The 20,183-nt window shown below is 40.2% G+C and overlaps 1 protein-coding gene across 2 annotated transcripts; it reads right to left on the minus strand.

The window, feature by feature from the left end:
* Positions 1-1,036: 1,036 nt before the first annotated feature.
* ube4b (ubiquitination factor E4B) lies at positions 1,037-19,880 on the minus strand. Of its 2 annotated transcripts, XM_022741704.1 has the most exons (30): positions 19,586-19,880; positions 18,179-18,398; positions 16,590-16,725; positions 15,990-16,077; positions 15,498-15,642; positions 15,140-15,365; positions 14,566-14,919; positions 14,440-14,487; positions 13,354-13,458; positions 11,962-12,103; positions 11,456-11,556; positions 11,140-11,254; positions 10,641-10,724; positions 10,033-10,089; positions 9,509-9,625; positions 9,212-9,310; positions 9,012-9,125; positions 8,315-8,513; positions 7,489-7,627; positions 7,282-7,381; positions 6,962-7,089; positions 6,657-6,755; positions 6,210-6,445; positions 5,968-6,094; positions 5,706-5,850; positions 5,084-5,218; positions 4,785-4,976; positions 3,955-4,129; positions 2,355-2,501; positions 1,037-2,186 (listed from the first exon to the last, which is right to left on the minus strand). In XM_022741704.1, the coding sequence occupies exons 1-30, from the start codon at positions 19,607-19,609 to the stop codon at positions 2,122-2,124; spliced, it is 4,062 nt and encodes a 1,353-aa protein (XP_022597425.1). In that variant the 5' UTR covers positions 19,610-19,880; the 3' UTR covers positions 1,037-2,121. The 2 variants fall into 2 exon arrangements, with proteins under 2 accessions (XP_022597425.1, XP_022597424.1); XM_022741703.1 differs by lacking the exons at positions 13,354-13,458; positions 14,440-14,487; positions 14,566-14,919.
* Positions 19,881-20,183: the final 303 nt, after the last annotated feature.

A 20,183-nucleotide genomic window follows, 5' to 3' on the forward strand; every position in this document is an offset into this window, starting at 1 on the left:
CAGCCTTACGGGCCAATCAACGAAGAGATATTGGTGACAAATGCGTCGCAGAGCCTATAATAATCCTCGGTATCGGAAGGGAGAGAGAGAGTGGGCGGGGTTTATTTCCCTTTTTTTCACGACCGTGACGCCACACTGCAGGATTTCTAACCACCGCTCCCCGCACCGCTATCACCGCAACACCCAGGGTCACCGCAAAGAGCGCCCCCTAGCGAGTAATGGAGCACGTCACATCTCAGTGCTTAAAAAACGCTGAAGTACATTTCATTAACTTCACAATGTTTACAATCCTTTTCTACATTTAAAACCACATACGTACCATAAGGCCTATTTTATATTTATTTTGAACAGTATAAATTAAAACCTCATCAGAAACGACATTTTCTGCTCAATTTTTGTGTTTGACAAAATTAAATTCCATTTAGCTAATGTTCGTTTTTTGAACGTAGGCTTGTCATGGTTTGTAACAAAGGTGATCACCTTCAAGAGTGACTAAGGGGTAATTTCTGGTTTTTCGAGATAAACCGCTCAGGTTTAACCTTTATTATACACGGTTTAAATCTTGCCAATAAAATTGGGACAGTTGCCCAAGTCAATCCATTAGTTAATAACAGTTACAGTAGAAGAATGACTAAGCTTGTGCATTTGGGAAACCACATTCCAAAAAAAAAAAAGATTGTGTTGTCAGGAACTGGAATAAGTTACCCTTAAAAAAAAAAAAAAAAACGCCACTAATTTTTGCCAAAGTTTTAATTTGTATGAAATTTTTATGTTTGACTTTTGAGTGATTTTATTGATAATTTTGGTATTTTATTGTGTTATTTAATCTCACCTAGTCACCTGGGTAGCTCAATGTTTACTCTCTTTACATCAGTATCTATTAGTGATATAAATTTTAGATTTTGTATAACCTGACATTTTGTTTTATGCAGCATCTGTCTTTTCATGTCAAATACACTTTAAAAAATGGGGCCAAACCAAACCACTAAGGCATCCATCTGAGGAAAAACCAGTGACGAGTTGTGAAATAATGTGCATCATCATTTATTTCAGTTCAAAATCCTAGCTTCCAAAACAGGTATGTGGTTAAAGGAAATCATTTCCTGTACAGTTAAGGTCAGCAAGGTCAAGTTAGGTACAGTGCCATTTGAAAGAGACCATGTTGAGGTGAGATGTCAGTGGCTCTGACGAACAGACTTTAATGGTGTGCTCCTACTATGGTGTTTCTGGTGGTCATGCTACATTCTCTCATTGTCCTTTCACTTCGCCTAAAAGAGGGTTATTTGTCCATGAGGCGCTTAGGAGGTTCTGAACTTGAGGCCATGCACACACAAGAAGTAAATTCAGTTTATCGAAGTGAGCAGGAAGAATGTGACTAAAAGGAACAACTGAATATACTGTATTTTGGTAAACCACTGCTTATCTTCCTACTGTACTCGAAAGGAAGCTAACTTTAGGATTAGTTTACGTTAAGCTACATCCTTAATGATTATTCCCAGTTCTGAACTTCGTCTACAAGCACAAACTGTGCATGTGTTAGGACACCAGCATACATTATGTGGACTCAAGTTCATCATTGTCACAGTCTTCATAATGAAAACTCAGGGCTAGCAATTTTATCAGCACCCACCCAGACTCCCCCAAATGTATTGCCCTCCCACCTGCCTCAAATAATTATAAGTCTTCAATGAAGCCAACATACACAGTATTACAAAACAAAATGAGAACAGTAAAGGAAGATGATCAGTGAAGTGAGTGTTTGCACCTCGCTGGTAAACCTGTTGGTGGAAACTTAATCTTGCAGCATTATAATGCATTAACTAACTCTTGTTAAATATATGTATATATTTTGATATATATATACACAAACTCATGAGAAAAAACTTAAAAGTTTTAACTTTATTATGTTTTGTTTTTAGAACCATGATAATGGTTTGAGACAAAAAGGGTAAATGCGAATAAAAAAAAAAAAAAAAAGAAAAAAAAAATCAAATCAGGTCTCCTTTTTTTTCCATTTAAAATGTTTTTTGTTGTCATTGGTAGTTGTGACACTGAATTCAGGCGATTTGGACAGATCCCTTAATGATGGTTAGCAGGCCGGACGTTGGTGACATGTGGTCCTTAGACAGGCCGCCCACCCTGTTTCTCTCTCATCCAGGCATGGATCCTCTCCTTCAGTTCAGGGACTGTAGAATTAACAAGAGATTATGAGGAACATCTGAGAAAATGACGCTCACAATCTAATACTTGCTTTGCTTTCTAATAAGACAGACTTTTGCACTTTGCCCTCGCACACCTTGAACAGAATTGTTTTACATGTAATTACTGGTGAAAAGGCAACGTGGTGGGGTTACCTGACTCCAGCATGCTCTCTGTGAGTGGCTGCCTATTGAAGGGATCAGTGGGGGAGTTGAGCAGGTGGCGTAGGATGATAGATCGGTCCATGATGTTCCCCGAAGGCAGCATCACTGGGTCAGTCATCAGTGTGTCCATCAGAGGGTCTGTTACAACACAGTTACATGTACATTTTACAGAAGACTGAGATGCAAAAATTCCCAAAACAAAAACCAACAACCTGTAACTGCCTATCCTGGTTTTATGCTTCTGTGCAGAAATTGTGTTTCATCAACAGCAGAACTGGCATCTTCCTTTCATCACAGTGAATGCTATTGTCATTATATCCTGTTATCCTTTTTCTTTCTTTAAAGAGAAAAATCAAACATCAGACCCTGCTCAACAGGCTGCTCCTTGTGTTTGGAGAAGGATCAGTATTCAAATGTTGTGCATGGATCTGAAAAGAGGTATTCTACTATCTTATCTATCCTCTGGTTTTAGAGTTATTGAATAAAACAAAAAATAAACAAACAAACAAAAAAGACTAAATTAAAATACTTTTGAAGGAAAAATGAAAAACAACTAAATTCAATGAATAACATGTAAGATATGTCTTCATCAGACCCATAATTCAATGGGTCAGTGAAATGCACAACCCCAACTGCTGAAAAAATGATGCGTTTTATATGACAGCAATATTATTGCACCTGTAAAAACACCAGTAAAGAAAATATCCAATAAATATTCAATAAGAGCGTTCAATAAAGTGTGCCCTATATTGAAATGTCACAAGGTTGTTACAGTAAGACTGTGCGATACAAAAATAAAACCCGGCATGGGAGATTTTAACCACATAGAAAACTGATACTGAAGCCTCCTGTATGGCACACTTCCATCAACTGTGGTGGGTTGGCTGGCATATGTGGGAATCAAAGGAGGTATGTGGGCCACGTTCTCTTACTAGATTATATTAAGTCTGTGGATACATGATAGCCCTGCTCTAAGCTGTCTATATGACCTCTATGAGCTACAAAATCCCCTGCAAATGTCTGGAATTTAACAGCAACAGAGGCACTTGAAGATTCTGTCCATCTGCACCGACTGACCTGAGTTCACATCAGATTTCTAAGCAAATTACTTGATCTACTTTTCTTTTCTTTTTTTAACAGAGATTCAGTGACTTGCTAGATGTGGCTAGTCACCACAAAAATCTTTTTTTTTTAACATTTGTAAGTTCATTTAAAAACTGTATTTAAAGATGTTAATACGATGCTGGTGGAAACAGAGCAATAAGACAGATAGGCCCTCGCAGTTTCTTCATTGTGGATATTCAACTAATACATCATGAGAAATGATTGTGAATATCAACAAGACATCACTATGATTATTTTGTCTTTTTATAATTCAGAGACGATCAAACTAATTTTCCAAATAGGTTTGGGACTCTGTAATATTGGGGACTGTACAGAAATATGAGAAAATGAGATATGTAAACACAGTATGTATGGTCAGGCTTATGGCTTCTTCAGCCAATTTACCTTTACCTCTCTTTTGGATAAACAGATTTAAACACTGCAGGTGTAATGCTTAAAAACATGGTGGACAAACACACATACAGACCTTTGAACTCATCAGGTGCATCACTGTAGTCCATTTCAGACTGGGAGTTCTTGGCGACTATTTCTTCCACCTTCTCCGACAGCAGCTTGAATTTTTCAATGGCAATGGAGGACTTAATTCCAGCCTTCCTCATCTTTGAGATCACCTCCTCAAAGAGCTCACGGCTGTACGACCGCTGCATAGCAACAAATAACAGGAAGAGAATCATTAGGGAGCTGCGAGAGAAGAGCACCTTTGAAATGATCAGTACCTTAACTGTGTGTTACTATCACATTTAAGTTGTAAAACACAGTTATGTCTGCACACATTTTTATGGTTGTCACACTGTGCAACAAGCAAGAGGGGCAAATTAGAAAACTGAATGTTACGACACTGGAACTGTTTCAAATTAAAGGATTCCCAAGGAACAAATCACTCATTGTCAACTGCGAAAAATCAATATTTAAATGTTACTTTGCTCTTTCAAGTTCAAACCGAAATATCCAATCACGTGGATGTCTGTGGTGCTTTAACAAGACACAGTACCACATAAACACATCATGTGAATGTAGCAAACTGTTCACTTAACACATAAAAACTAGTCGACAGTATTTGGTACCTCGCTTCCTCCGGCTTGCATTATTTGGGGAGAAGTGGGTGAAACACTATTATGTTCACTGAGTACAAGAGAGCTTTCATAGTGATGTCTTAAAGGCAATACGACCGTAACTGTGCTAACCTCAATTGCCTACAGCCTTATCTCATGACCAGTATTCATCATAACAACCTCCCAAGTACTCTAAATGCTGCATTTGTGATAAAGTGTACACTTCAACTCCTTTTGCGCCTACCTGGTCGTCTGCAATTGCTTTAGCAAAGCGGGCACAGTCTAGTTGCAGGTAGATGTCAGTCAGCTGGTCTAAGAGCTTCTTGGGCTCAAAGCCATACTTCTCGGGGTTCTCCACCTTAAGGTCCCGACACTTAGGCCCACAGAGCTGCTGGAGGTTAAAGTTCAGCATGGCAGCTAAACGAGGCCCCAGCTCCTGTGTGAAGAAGAAGTCACTGTTTAGAATTAGCTCGTCTGAGCCTAGAATTCATCAAGCACGAGTGCCCATTTTACAAAATGTCCAGTGGGGGCAGCGACACTCACAGGCCTGAGGAAAGGCTTCTGGACCTGCTTGGTTAGGATGTGGAACATTTCAACCGTCTCTGTGGCCAGGGCCAGATAGGAGCGGGACACCCGCTCATCCTGAGTCAGCTGGGACTGGCGGCTCTGCTGCTGCTCCTGAAAAGTTGGCAGGATAACACTTAGTAAACACCATTTCTTCAACAGCTGTCCACTAGCCTCATATCTCAGCAGAAATATCAATGTGGTGAGTTTAGGTGACAATATGCTCCAGCTCAAAATATCCCCTGTAACCTTTGTCATCGTTTAGTTTTTACTGTTTTAATTTTTATCTTGTCCTTTTAGAGGTTAATAATGCAATCAGGTCATATCAGACTTATCCTGATTACAAGTTTCCGACTTGTTAACAGTGGTCACGTCAATATCCAAGTTGTAATTACGATTGGGGAACTCAGAATTTTTTTTAACTTGGCACTTAATAATACTGAGGTGCCAGAAAACCAAACAAATATGAATGCTTCTCACGAGCCAAAGTCTGTCATTCAATGTAATTAAAGCCAGTTTTAATGGATATGGTTTTATACTGTCAATGCACAATGTTTTAATCCTCACATGACCAACTCTAATCATAAGGCTGAGCACCGACCCTAGGGAGCTGCTCCCACTGCTCCTTATTCTTCATCTCTTCCTGAACTTCGTGAATACGCTTCAGGGACTCAAGGCTCTCGTCTAACAAGAAGGTGGTGTCGTTAATCAGCATGTTGATGTAGCGCACAAACTGCTTGCCAGAGCTAGAGAGGAGTAAAAACAGAGGAAGATGAAAGAGACGGTGAGGATGGATTTCAATTCACATGAGACAGGCACTTGCCCGAAACTAAATTGCGTAATTTTTGCAAAAGCACACTCACTTGAACTCCTCCATGAAGGTGCCATGGTGGGCAATGTTCTGCCAGAGACTCTTGAAGATAGTGCTGATATGGTACCGTATAGTGAACTTATCATAGAACTCGCTGGTGGCGCCAGTATGCTCAACATCTGACCAGAGGAGACAGTCGAGAAAAAGAAATATGTATATGTCAGCTACATAAGGACTAAAAACTACTTCATTATTCTTTCTTGCAGATAGGATTACAGTATACATGGTACACACCAGTGTAGAACTTCATGAGTGCAGGGACCAGCTGTTTGACAGACAACGGGTGGTTCTCCATCATTTCAGAAAATCGCTGAGTACGAGGCTGTACAGCGGGGTTGGTGACAAACAGCACCTCCACTAACTTGGCGATAAGGTAGGGGTTCCTGATGTAATTCTGGCTGCAGATGAACACCACCAAGAAGGTGACAATGTCCTGGACACATGGCTCATATAAAACCTGGGGAGAATACCTGGAACAAAGGAGGAAGACAAGGTGGGGGAAGTGATTAAAGCCTATTAATCACTCCTGTCTTTGGCTTCTGTATGGATGCAGATACTATTTTTGTAACCAATACATCACATACTGTGGATTGACAAATCTATCACTTTTATTACTGCGATCCACAATTCACTGTTAACACACAGTTAACCAATGTGTGAAAGACTGAACTATGAACTTACTGCACAACAAAAAGCAGAAACTCGGCCACATCTTCAATGTAGAACTCGGGGAGAGCAGCAAAGCTTTTGGGAATCTCAGGATTCAGTGGCAGAGTAATGCTGCAAAAGGGATGAAGAAATAAATGTTACGGTTACATACTGATTTAAAGTTTACTCTGAATTGAAACACAGAATGACAGTCAGCATAGAACGAGAAAAAAAAAAAAAAAAAAAAAAAAAACCCTTTGGGTGTTTCCATATCTGGTCCTTTTACATCAGTATCACAACAATGGCAAACATGGCCTGTCAGTGGCAGGGAAACTCACTTGGGGTAGGCAGGGTCCACTATGCGGAGAATGAGCTGAATTACTGTGCTGTAGAACTGCAGACATCGGCGGAGCAGGTTCTCATCCAGAAGGCCCACGTCAGCACAAGCTTTGGCTCGCACCAGTTTCTGACAGGACGAAGTCACACATGATAAAGATCAAATCTCTGTAAATATGCTCTGTTGCAGAATCCTGCATGTTTCAGCATTTAATGATAGTGAACTGAGAAATGAGTGTTTGCAGGTCTCTACCTTTAAATCTGTGTTTAATCAGTAAATGAAGGGAAGACAGCAGGTGCATCTCAAGGATGTTAAACTGACCTTGAGCTGGGTTTTGCATCGCTTGAGCATCTCTCTGTGTCGACTGGCCAGAGGAGAATCTTTCCATTGGCTTTCACTGTTCTTCAGCTCCTCTACAGTCCTAACAGGGTAAGCACAGCAATAGGGTTAGGGTTAACCCACATAGACTAAGCATGCTTTGAATACCTGTGTGTGTGTGTGTGTGTGTGTGTGTGTGTGTGTGTATACCTGTTCAGTTCACGGATGGCTCGCAACCTGCGGATGTAGCGCCTGCAGCCAGGCAGGATGGACAAATGGTGGGTGTGCAGCGTCAAGAAGAAGCACTCGGTGGGGAACTTGGGTTCTGAGAACTTGGTGGGGTCTTCGTCTGTCCGTGTGAACAAATAAAATTCATAATTCCCATTATAAAATAATAATTATAATAATATTTCAATCATAACATACAATATGTACTGTATATGGTACAGCATGTGTAGGTGCTGTTGTTTTGTAGATGACTCAAAATAAAGCAGAGTCAAAAGGAAGACAGAGACAGTAAGACAAGGATGATTCATCCGAGATTAATTGGATTACTTAGGGGGGAAAAAAGAAAATCATAAATCTGGCATGTTGATGAATCACTGAGAACTGATAAATATGCAAAATGGCTTCTCTACAAGCAATTAACAGATTTCTAAAAATGGCAGCAGTTTATGAACCATGTAGCCGAAGTGCATTATTGAAATACCAAAGCATAATACCACCTAATTACTTTAAACTTCAAGAACAAAACATTCTTAAAAACATTACCTAGAATCCTCACAATCATGTATCTATGTATTTTCATAATATAATAATAAACTTTATTTATATAGCAATTTTCTTAAAGTGCTTTGCAGAAGGAAAATGGGGAAAAAAAAACAGCAATTAAAAACAGGAAAAAAAAAAACATCATAAAACAAAGGTAAGTTACATAAAAATATTAATTGTCTGTGTAGTGGGAAAATAAAACACAACAAAATATCAAACATTCAGACATTCATAAAAGCTTTCTGATTCATTAATGTCAACTTACGCAGTTCAGTCAGCCAGCTCTTCAGCTCCTCCATGGTGGCCTTTAGACGCGTTTCCTCTAGGCTGACAGCAAGGCGACAGCGTGGATGGAAAATGTAATAAGGGTCCACTGTCTCCAGCTTGATCTTCATGCTCAGCTGTTGCAGCACCCATAAAAAGTTGAGCATGAAGCCGTCTGTAGACACCAGCTTGTCATCGGTCTGGGAGAAAGGAGAAATTAATGTTCAAAAGCTGTGTATACAACCTGAATGAGAACAGGTCAGCAAAAAAGTGAAATTTGCCTCCTACATTTTTCACTAACACAAGTCCAGATGACACAATGTGTGTAGATATGTATGTATGCATCCTAATGTGTCAAGAACTGTACAAATCTGCATGTACAGTATTTTAGATTTTTAAATCATAATAAGAACATAGGTTAGGTTAACAGTGCCAAACCTTTGCATAGCACTGTGTATCACAGAGCAGGGGTACACATTTCTTAAACCTTGAATTCAGGAATGTCAAAGCTTCAGGTTGCTGAAATGTATTGGAAAAACCCTCTAGTCTTCCGTTTCTTTATGGGAAATTTTTAACATTTTTATAATAAGGGGCATGGTATAAAAGTGAATCTATGTTTAACACTACTGTTTCTCTTAATGTGGAAGTTTGGTAACCGTAAACAACTTTGGTTTTACTGAATAACTTCTGCGACTCACCTGCATCTGGGCTTTCTTCACATTGTAGTTGACTAAAGCTGCCATGTAATTAAGAGCTAACTCGCGTGTCTCTCCATTTAGTAGGATGTTGTGGAGAACTTTGAACAGGTCACCCTGGAAAAGATGACATGCAACTTTAACAAATTACTCTACACTGATACAAACAGCTATTAAATAAAAACCTTAAAGTGGAAACTCACCCTTGCTGACTCCAGGTAGTGCTGCAATGATTGGCTGACAACTCGCGTGTTCTCCATGGTGATAGCAGGGCCCGAGAAATACTTGTCTCCCACTTTGGTCTAAAGGAAAAAGATCAACGATGACACATTAAAAACATGCACATCAAACAAACTTTGTTTTCTGAAGTATTAAGTCTACTCTCCATTCTCAGAGCAGACTTCTGCAGCTGGCAGGAACTTAAAAGAATTAGTATAAATTCAATAGCACCAGATTGTAGCCAATTGGCATTTACTTGTTTAACTGAATCATCAACTCACATCGTCCTCAGCAAACACAGAGAGGCTGAAGAAGGCTCCCAGGTAGGACAGTCTCTGGATCTCTCTGCCACAACCAGGGCTCAGTGGTTTGGGACACCACAGAGGCAGCGATGTTGCCTGTACAGAGGAGCCATGACGGAGACACATATTACACACAGGGGTGCACAGGTTTTCTGTGGTTTCAAGTCACAAACAATTGACACCTTTTATTGAACTAGGGGTGCTAGAATCGGAACTGAACCATTTATTCCTACCTGCTTATGCAGTTTAGCTCATTAAGAGAAGCTAAATGTCATGAATAAAACAAGCAGGACAAATTTAATTTGATGATGTCAGCTGGGCATCTTGGTATGAGGAAAGTATAAACAACAAAGACAACCGCAAAACTCAAGGAAATATTTGGAAAGGAACTGTTTGGTGACAAAATTAGAGAAGTACATGGCCTGAATAATTTGAGCCTCGGGGACATAATGATGAACACTTAATCAGATAATTTAGATTTAGGTATCGAACTGTACACTCACCAAACTGCACACTGGGTGAGTCTTTCCAAACTTGATTTCACAAAGTTCAGCTAATGCCTGTAAAAACAAAACACAACTGATGCAAATCTTCCATGACCACAATACAATATATATGGTTTTTGCACAACTTTGAGATTAGTTGATGATTCAAGATATTACTTACCATTTTTAATTTAATAAGAAAAATTACAACCGCAACACTTTTCATACAATGTTCAAATGACAACAATGTTTTAGAAAATGTATTATTTATATGCACCAAAATTACAGTTGTCCCAAATCAGATTATAGTACTTTATTATTGTGTATGCTAGCATGAATGGTGAATATAAGATGCAGCTTCACTCTGAATTTCTAGGTAAGAACGTCAAGAACATCACTGTACTATCTATCCAAGAGGAGAAGCAGCACAGTGGGAACAGCATTATATGTATATTTAAGGATGTTGGCACACATCCAGTTCATATACTATACATCTTGAGCTGTCTATCAGGCTGCCAGAACCTCATTAAGCCCTGCTGTACTGTACATCCCCTGTAACTGTAACTACAGTCTCATCTCCTGTCTGGTACTAGAGTATAGATCAGGCAGGGACGACATCTGCTTACCATGAGGGGGAATTTAAAGTTGTCACTGTCAAAAGAACATTCTTTCACTGCAAGAGCCAGCCCATGAAGGATGGGAATGAAGATCTGAAAAATAAAAAGATACAGGAGCGATAGTAAACAAGTCATGCATCAGTGCTACGTCAACTTATGGAAATTAATTTCCAGCAAACTATCAAGTTGTGGATAACTGCACGTTTGCCTCAATTATTGCAAATTCTCCATCACTGTGTGAAGGTGCTTTAGAGTGACCGACCAAAACAAGGTATCACCCCAATTACATTCATGTAAGTAGTCACAGTGAACGGTGATCTCATATTTGGTTTATTCTTGCCTCTTGAGACAGGTTTTGCTTTTTAATCAGAATGTATGTGTCATTTCCTTGGTCTATAGCACTAAATACGAGTGTGTTTGGGGTGTGTATGCTGCGATGGGTTTCAGCTTACAAAAGTGACCCTGATTTAGTATAAACGCATCAGAAATGGATGGGCGTGCATCCCACCTGTCTGAACACTTCCTCCTCCTGGTGGGTAATGCGCGCCAGCTCCTGAATAAAGCCGTATGGAAGGTTCCGACACAGCATATAAGGTACCAGCAGAGACTGCTGGAGAGGGTTTCTACATGTAGAAAACAGACAGAAGCACCGTGGTGAAAATAAATAAATAAATAAATAAATGAATGAATGAATATGTTTGAAGGCAAGGTGAAAGAGTGGTTGCTATGGAGACTGAGGAAGGAAAAGGCACAGAATGTACAAAAATATAATGATATAAGAAAATAGTCCAAAGATTGTCACAGTGTGCTGCTGGCTTGCTTACCGAGGCTGTGTCAAGGTGCCTTGGAGGACCAGGGCAACGTGAGAAATACACTGAGAGCGAATGTTGCTGAGAAGCTGGCTGACATTTGGTTGGCTGCACATCTGAGTGAGAAACAAGGAAGAGAGGAGAAGAGAGAAAACGGTCAGAGCAGACCTGTGAAAAAAAATGTATGCTGACAATTCCACAGAAACTCTCTGCAGACTCTGCTGAATCAGTTTTTTTTGATGAGAAAAACCTCCACTCATTTCCAGACCAACTGGGCTGCAGCTAGTCTCTGAAGTACAGACTGTTCTCCTGTCCTCGGGACATTTTGTAACCAATTTAGACATGGTGAATAAGCTTAAAAGAACATGAAATATCAGTCATTGTTATCACAAGGGTTACTCAGCTAAAAGTGATCTCAAAATCTTAATGTTTCCACAGAATCGCTTAATATTTTTTTTAGCATAATTTTTCTAAACAAAACCTGGTTGAGACATTTCTTTATCTTGCAGACAGCGAGCTACCTTGGGAGCTTTCCTCTCCTCCATGCCAACACTGTCAAAACGCTCAATGAGGTAGTTCAGCATCTCTGTCTCTTTGCATGCCTCAATGGTGAAGCGGTCGCTGGCTGAATCGCAGGACATCCCCCCTCCACATGCACCAAGACTATAAACAGGAATGTAAACACAGAAACAAGGACAGAGGGTCGCTCTTTAAGTAAAAGAACCACCACAGCACAGAGAGATGTACAGTTAGCATTAAACATTTTCATGTCTGCATGGTTAACAAGCACAAACCCATTCTCAAGGGTCCTGAAAGAAACAAACTATAAGGCATTAGTGACAGCGTTTCAGAATCTCAGCGCTGGGCTCTTGAAAAAGGAAAAAAAGAGTTTATATAGAATCAAATTAAGACTTCAAAGCCAATATTATGATTCAGCTTGTCGCATTTAACTGACAAATGTTGTGGCATAAGTTGAAATTGCTGTTAGTGGTCAGCTGTAACCGCAAAACCTGTATGTGAGCTGCTTCAAAGCACGATAAACCTTAGGAGGTAATAAAATGAACCTTGTTATTTGTCCGTTGGACGCAGGCAACGCAAGAATAATTGCTGCTGCCCAGGGTTACAATTGTTCCTGAAGCTAAAACTCAAATCAACACAACAGGTTATACTGACAAGTAACTTCAATAACAATGTAACTGTACGCATGCCAGTGTTTCCTGAAGAGAAATGAGATGCTACTTAAACTAAAACTCATTTGGCCAATGAGCATTTGTTTTGGGAAGACAATATGACTTCACCTAAACACTTTACTAAGTAGCAGTAGAAATGCCCAAAGAGCAAGAAATAAGACTACCTGTTGTAACTTAATGATATGCCATGCAGAAAATTTATAAACACAAGTCTCATGCTGTACTAAATGGGGAAATCTTCTCTTTAAATTGACATGCTCTCTCAAGGTTGGGGATCATTTTATCTGGGTTGAGGACCATTAGAGTGTACTGCAGATATTCATGTAGATTAAAAATGAAATTCAATTGACTTTACCCAATAAATATGAAATAAATAGGCAGAGAAATGTATTATGAAATACAGGATAATTTCTCAGACAATTTCTCTATCCTGCAGCTCTTTATGGAACATTGATTACTTTAATCGTCTTCTACTGAGACGGTATTTATTACTTACCATCACATGATGCACCAAAAGTTATAGTTAGTGGATCTCATGTCTAAACCTCTGATGACCAAAACAAATGAAGCTCCCTCTAAGATGGCTATGTCAGTTCTTTCACCACTTCTCCCTGGTGTGTTTGTGCACTGTTAGTCGAAAGCCTCCTGGGCCCATTGGAACATGCAGCGGGTCCATCATTGAGCAAGCATACACACATTAACACACACCGTGCAGCGGTGTACCTGGACCCAAACTGAACCCGTGCAAAATCCTCCTCCTCCTCAGAATCTTCATCACTGCTGTCCTGTGACATGTCAGACAGGGCAAAGAACAGGAAGGACAAGGGGCTAACATGACGAGGAAAAGACAGGAGGAGTGAGGGAAAGAATGGAAGAAAAGACGGTGTTGTGAAAGCATGAAGAGACAGAAAGGAAGTGAAAAAACATGAAGACAAATGTGGAATGGTAACAAGTCACAAGAAAAGAGGACAGAGGAGGGGAGCACTACGGAGAGGATGCTGGAGGGTTGCATGCTTGCGTGAAAACTGCTTCCTGTGCTGTTTTTTTTAAAATATTCATTAATGCCATTTTGTCTGCAGCTTTAATATACTGTCAGAACATTTTTTCAGCTCATAACTGAACTGAGTGTCACTGTCTCTCGTACAACTTGTGTTGAGCAAGCCGTTGCAAAGAGGCATGAAGCCCATATCATTTGCTTGAGAGTCTTGTAGCAATGCAGGATGTTTTAAACATGCTTGTCAAACTATATCTAAGATTAGTTATATGCAAACGGGTTAGATGTTTTCATATTATACATGTTAGCAATAAGCAGTCTTAGTGCTGCAAAATAAAGAAACCAGAATGCCTGTTAAGTGTCTGAACACCCCATATATTAGCATTTTTGTTAAATTTCAAGTAATGTAAAGTAATGTTTGATTAAATATATTTTTAATTCCCCAGATTTGAATCACCATTTGGGCATTTGTAACAGACAACATACTTTATTTATTTATTTATTTTTACGATTGCTGCTTGAATTATCCATTTTTCTTAACTTATAATTTTATACATGGAAATGCTAAAATATCAGGTTGTTCAGGCTGACTTTTAGATGAGCAGTCTAAATCTTATGCAGCTGAGATTATTATGAGCTTGTGTTGATGACATCTGACTACATGAAACATAATATCAGAAGCAATATATACAACAAAGGGGATCTGGGCAAAGACTTAGTTGAAAGACTCTCCGGTGCGTCACAAAAAGTTAAGGTTTTAGTACGTTTACTTGCATGTGCACCACACACTGACACGCAAATGGCAGATAAGATACCTAGACGGTGGGATCCTGGAACCAAAGGCGGTCTGCTGGGTATTTGATCTGGGAGAAGGGGGCACCATGGCTGGGGGTGTGGAGGAGGGTAGGTTGCGAGCCCAAGGTGAGCTCAAGGAGAGGGACTGGGGGCTGGGTGGTGGCACAGGGACTGGGGTGTTGGGAGGAACAGAGGGCCCTGCAGGGTTAGGAGAGGGTCCAATGAAACTAAATCCTCTTTGACCAGAGCTAGATGGGGAAGGAACCCCCCAGGGAGAGTTGACAGAGTAAGGCCGATAGCGTTGGGAGATGGGCATGGGGGCAGATGGAGGGTTGAGGGAGTGTCTTGGCGTGGTAGTAACGGATGGGCTGGGTGGAACAATGAATTGTGGGGTAGAGGGTGTGGAAGGTACAGAGGATGTAGTAGGAGTGGGAAGAGATGGAGAAGTCCTCTTGGCTGCATCCAAAGCCATTGGGTGAGGACTACCACACCCATACAGACTGTGGACAACATTGATAAGACGATCATTGGCAAGATTAATCAGGCAACAATGTCTTAAACAAAAATGATCAAATCAAAATCAGAGAGACAAGGAAAACACACATGGCAGCTTCCAACTTATAGACACTTTCGAGGACAAGTGTAGATGACAACCAATCCAGAGCCCTGACACTTCTCTGGGAAACTTCAGAGCTCATAATACTGAGTCAGTGTACTTGCCTGGACAGAGAGCTGGCTCCAAAGGACCCTGCACTGGGGCCCATGGGACTGCCACCTAGGCTGGAGGGCTGCACCAGCGTCAGACGGTGGTCGGGAGATTTGGCTGCTGCAATTGGCTGAGAGGTGGCGGTCAAACTGGCGAAGGGGTTGTGGACACGTGACTGGGTGGACATCATTAAAACTTCCATCAGGATCTGGCCGATCAGGTCTTTGAAGTCGGAGTATGCTACCAGGAAAAAAAGATCATTAAGTCAAGTTACCAAATGGAGGAATCTGTCAAGTTTTACACAAAACTTGACCTTTTCACTGAGGGCACGGTCATTCGGGTTGCTATGGGGACAGTGATTCAGTCACATACCATCTTTAGAGTTCTGGTGGAACTCTGCAGCCAGTGAAGGGAGAAAGATGACATCTCTATCCTGCTCCTTCCACGATACGCGGAGGATCTTACAAATGAGCTGCAAAGCCTGTTCTTCAGAGACGTCTGAGTTTGCAGAGGTTTCCTGGGGTGCAGAAACAACAGCGAAGGTTTGATCACACTCTGCAGACATTCACAGCGTCAATGTCAAAAGGACTTGCATTACTGTGGTTCTCATGATACTCATTATCTCATGATCTCTGTGGTCTATAAAGAGACAGGTATGCATCAATGAACTGAAATAAAAGAAAATGAAACGAACAGCATCTATGGAAAGTCCCCAGTTAAGTTCCTGTAAATACCCAACATACTTTTTATGTTTACTCATTTAAAAACTCACTTGATCTCAAGATGGACATGATCAAAGTCAAGTGGGCCAAGTAATTAAAGATAAAAGACTGTCGTTTCGGTAACATTCTCTGTGCTGTTTACCTTTTCAGTTAAGTTCCTCTTCTCCCTGCGATCGCTGTCCTCCACCTCCATGTTCTCTATCCCTGAGTCCACATCCACCTGGGACATGCTGGAATAAAACAGGGGCACAGTGCTTATTAAGTCTCTTCATCCCTAAGAAGACCATGCCAACACTGAAACCTCAGTGGTCCATGTGAAGTGTCATATTATCTCTTTTACAACAAACTTAATTACGGTACTATATTTCGTAAAACGTGGCGCCTTGAATTTAAATAATTTTTATTCATTTTTGTCACAAATAATCAGAAGAACAATAAAACTGAAGCAACTTCAAAAAAGGAACAAGTCTATATTGTTACAGCTTTATAATTGAAAACAACCTGTGATACTCATTGCATTTCTGTGGTCATTTTGTGAATAAGTGTTCCATTTTTTGGTGTGAAACGTGAAAATCTGTTTCTATTGGAATCTGTTGTAACTGATATAATTAAAGAACAGATTTTCTGTTCTTCATTATAGAGATGACATTCTTACAGCAACCTTCAAAGCCCAAACTGTCATTTCATGGAGCTAAAAGCCTTTGAATTGGGCCATACAATATGCCATTAGAAAAACTCTTACCTCTTTTCACAGGAGGCAGTGTCAATGTCCATGCTCTGTGATCGGGACAAACTCTGGGACTGAGTCTCAAGGCTGTTGGAGGGGGAGCTGGAGAGGGAGCTGACACCCTCACTGCTCTGACTACCATATGCCACCCCTGCAAAAGTAAAACACCACAACTGAGCACCTTTGAAGCACAAAAATAAAATGACACGATTGTATAATATTTTGAATTAAGTTTAAACAATAAGTTTCCTTGTTTCTGGAATAGGAGTTATATTGTGGCCCTGGCTTCAAGTTAGATTTCAAGTTTAAATTTGTAGTTTACTTGTTTTCCTGGGTTTTTCTAGTCTAAACCTAAGCTGCTCGAAAAGGAGAGAAGGTTCCGTAAAGACAGTGTCATATTTTAGATCTCCTCTAAAAATGTAATGGTTCATATATATTTTTGTGTTTTCTTATGCTGTGTTGGTTTTTAGTCTGCCATATCTCTCCTGGTTCTTACTTTATGTTCATCGTACTGAGATGCCTCTGATTTAGTGTTTGTCAAATATACATGTAGTTTAGCATTTTTTAATAAAATTTCTTAACTGTAATTTTAATTATTGTTTTTGATACAGCAAACTCACTCCTTACTAGAACTTAGATATAGATCAGACACGAATAAGCAGCTAATTAAAGTTTTATATTTTATGTCAGAGTTGATGTTTATGGAAGACACTGGGCAACTAGCGGCTTTTAAAACCAGCAGAGTGTGCCACAACATTATAAGCCCTGATTAGTGAAAACACTGGGAGAGAAAGCTGATTAACACCAAGGATTGTACTGTGGATGAAGAGCTGGAATTAACAGCCCTCTCCTGGATCCACAACAATCATTATCATTAACAACTGCTAAGTCAAATAAAAACAGTGTACCACTGTTGTGTCAATTAAAATATTCATAACAAACACACTGACATGCAGTGAAGACTTATGTAACAGCAAAGAAGAAAATCACACATTTTAACCAGTTATGAAAAAGTAGCAGTGGCCCTGAAAAGATTCTTTTGTATAACACCACCACCACCACCACATCTACGCATACCAACAAACAATGCCAGGAAAATGTCACTGCATCCATACATGGCTAGTGCAGTTTCTAGAGCAATGCACGGGTGAAAAGATCAATTCTCACTTTGTACAGCAGGGCCTATACCTAGTATCAGACAGGGACACTGTATTCACAACAATCTGCTGCTGTTCGTATTGATGTCATTCAGGATGTACCAACTGGTTCCTGCTGTTAAAATATCAACATCAAAAATATAAAAAGGTCCCTTTCAATGTTGTGCTCAAACAACCATGGTTGTTTATCTTCCAAGTTTCAGAGACAACATGTTACAGGATAATTTGAGTAGGATGATAGGGTTAGACTTAAGACCACACAAGAGGTTAACAACAATAAGTCTGTGGTAACAGCCAGGCAAAGCTAACTGAATCCTGATACGCTGTTAATTGCTTATGTTTTGTCTACAATAACAATAAGATAGACAGATACATGGAAACTGTAACAGATACAACTGAAACTGGACAGCCACATCCCAAAACCTGTATATCTTATTCAGTTCTTACCAGAGTTGCCCATAGGGGATGTGGCAGGGGTACCACTGTGGACAATGAGCCCCAATGATTGGGAGGCAGCTGGTGGCAGGGGCTGGGGTGTGGCACCTGAGTGTCCATGGAGGGGTCCAGGTGGAGTCTCTCTCTGTGGGGATGTCAGGGGTGTGCTGAGAGGGGTGCTGGGCTGTGATGTCTGTCCCCCTGCCAGTCGAACCAATCGCCTTCTGCGAATCTTGAATGAAGAAACCAGCAGATGAACATATTCACTCAAAGTACTATGTACAGACTGACATATATCAAGACTGCATACATATATATACTTTAATGACTGGCCTTTCTTAAGTTCCAGGACAAATTATTGACAGGGGTTAACCAAAAAAAGAAATGCAAGGTGATAAGTTCATTTTCATTATTTGATCATTAGTCCCACACAAAAGACACATTATTATAACACTGATCGGTTTTCATTCATTCCTTTAGGGGTAGTATGGTCTTAAATTTAAGACATGTCTAATCGAACAACTACAACACAACCTACAAAAAAGAAAAAAGTCCGATGTGAGCACTGATCGTCACAACTCAGCTGACGAGCCTAACAACTACTGTAAATCAATTGAAAACTCGGTTGCGAGTTGATCGAGTAGCAGTAGTAGTAAATACGCCTACAAGGTTGCAAAGAGAGTATACCCACACAAAATATTGTGCGTGGTTCAAGGGGAACAGCTCAGTGACCGCACAGTCGGCCCACAGTTCATTGCACAATGGTGGCCCGGTGTGTGTTTTTTTTTTATGCTGAGTCGTCTCACAGGCTAATTTTTGACTGTTAGCAAAACAACGTTAGCAACTGTCAGCTAGCTTACCGCAAGAAAATATGCCCAATCAACCCGACATGCAAAATGTAACCTAATCTGTCAAAACATAACACGAAGAAAACATCTACCAGAACAAAACTATTCAATCTAATAATCATTATGTTATTGTTTTTAATGAAAACAATGTTATTCACGGGTCAGCTTGTGCACAGCGTCTAGTATCACGTTAGCTAGTTAGCATTGAGCTCCGCCGGCTAAATTATATTAGCGTACTAGCAACGATGACACAAACATCCACATCCAGCTTCGAGTTCGCTCACTCCGTTATATGAGCTGTCTTTCGTAAATAAACACCTTGCGGATTGCCTTGGCTGACACGCACTTGTGAGTGCTGGTATTGAGATAAATGTGGCATTTTTGTCGCGGATGCATTTCTTCAATTTAGAATGTGCTAGCCTCTGAGCTAGCTCTTATAGCATGTGAGCTAGCAGCAACTCCATTTGACTTTAAGTCCGAAGGAGAGACTTTGTAAACCTAAATGTAAATTGTTACGCAAGTAAAATAGAGCTACGCTTCTAACTTAGACCCATTTTCATTGTCACCTTACCTCATCTGCGCTCAATTCCTCCATCGCAGCCAAGTTAGCCAGCTATTTCACTTTCAACTGCTTTACTGTGTGCCAGCCAGAGCCAGCTAGCTAGCCTGTATTAGAACTAAATATGCATAGTCTAACTCGTTCAACGAATATGTGTCAGTGTTGATTGTCTTCAAGATAAAAACTATGACACCAGTATACGGAGGGTGACAAGATACAGTTCCTCCGAAAAGTCACTCGTTTGCTGGTTTTCTACCAAGAATGAAACAAAAAGAAAAGTAGCTAGCTATTATACGTCAAAATACAACAGCGGCCATTTTGGTTCTAGATAACGTCACGTGACTTATGAGCCCACAAGAGGAGGTGTAAGGCTCCACTATTGTTGCACATATACATTTAATATTTCACCTGTTATATATGCATATTTTTATTGAGCCAGTCTAATAGTTTACAGTGCTAATGGCCTGACTACCAGCTAGCTAGTTTAACAGTTTTAAGCTGGTGCTTCTTATTCTCCTTTAAAACAATAAACAACACATCCTGCAATTATTTATTAAACTTAGTGTGCATGAACAGTCAGTGGGGAACAAGGTCAGAACAAGAGGTTTTA

The sequence above is a fragment of the Seriola dumerili genome, unplaced genomic scaffold, assembly GCF_002260705.1.
Source record: "Seriola dumerili isolate Sdu_G_001 unplaced genomic scaffold, Sdu_1.0 BDQW01000056.1, whole genome shotgun sequence".
Lineage (NCBI taxonomy): Eukaryota > Metazoa > Chordata > Actinopteri > Carangiformes > Carangidae > Seriola > Seriola dumerili.

Bases quoted from the DNA above. Each gene is read 5' to 3' on its own strand.
- ube4b (XM_022741704.1), bottom strand. From the start codon at position 19,609: ATGGAGGAATTGAGCGCAGATGAG. The intron at 13,459-14,439 runs GTATCTTATCTG...TCGTCATGTTAG, and splicing joins TCCAGGATCCCACCGTCTAG to CCCCTTGTCCTTCCTGTTCT. The intron at 7,628-8,314 runs GTAAGTTGACAT...TCACACGGACAG, and splicing joins GAGCTGGCTGACTGAACTGC to ACGAAGACCCCACCAAGTTC.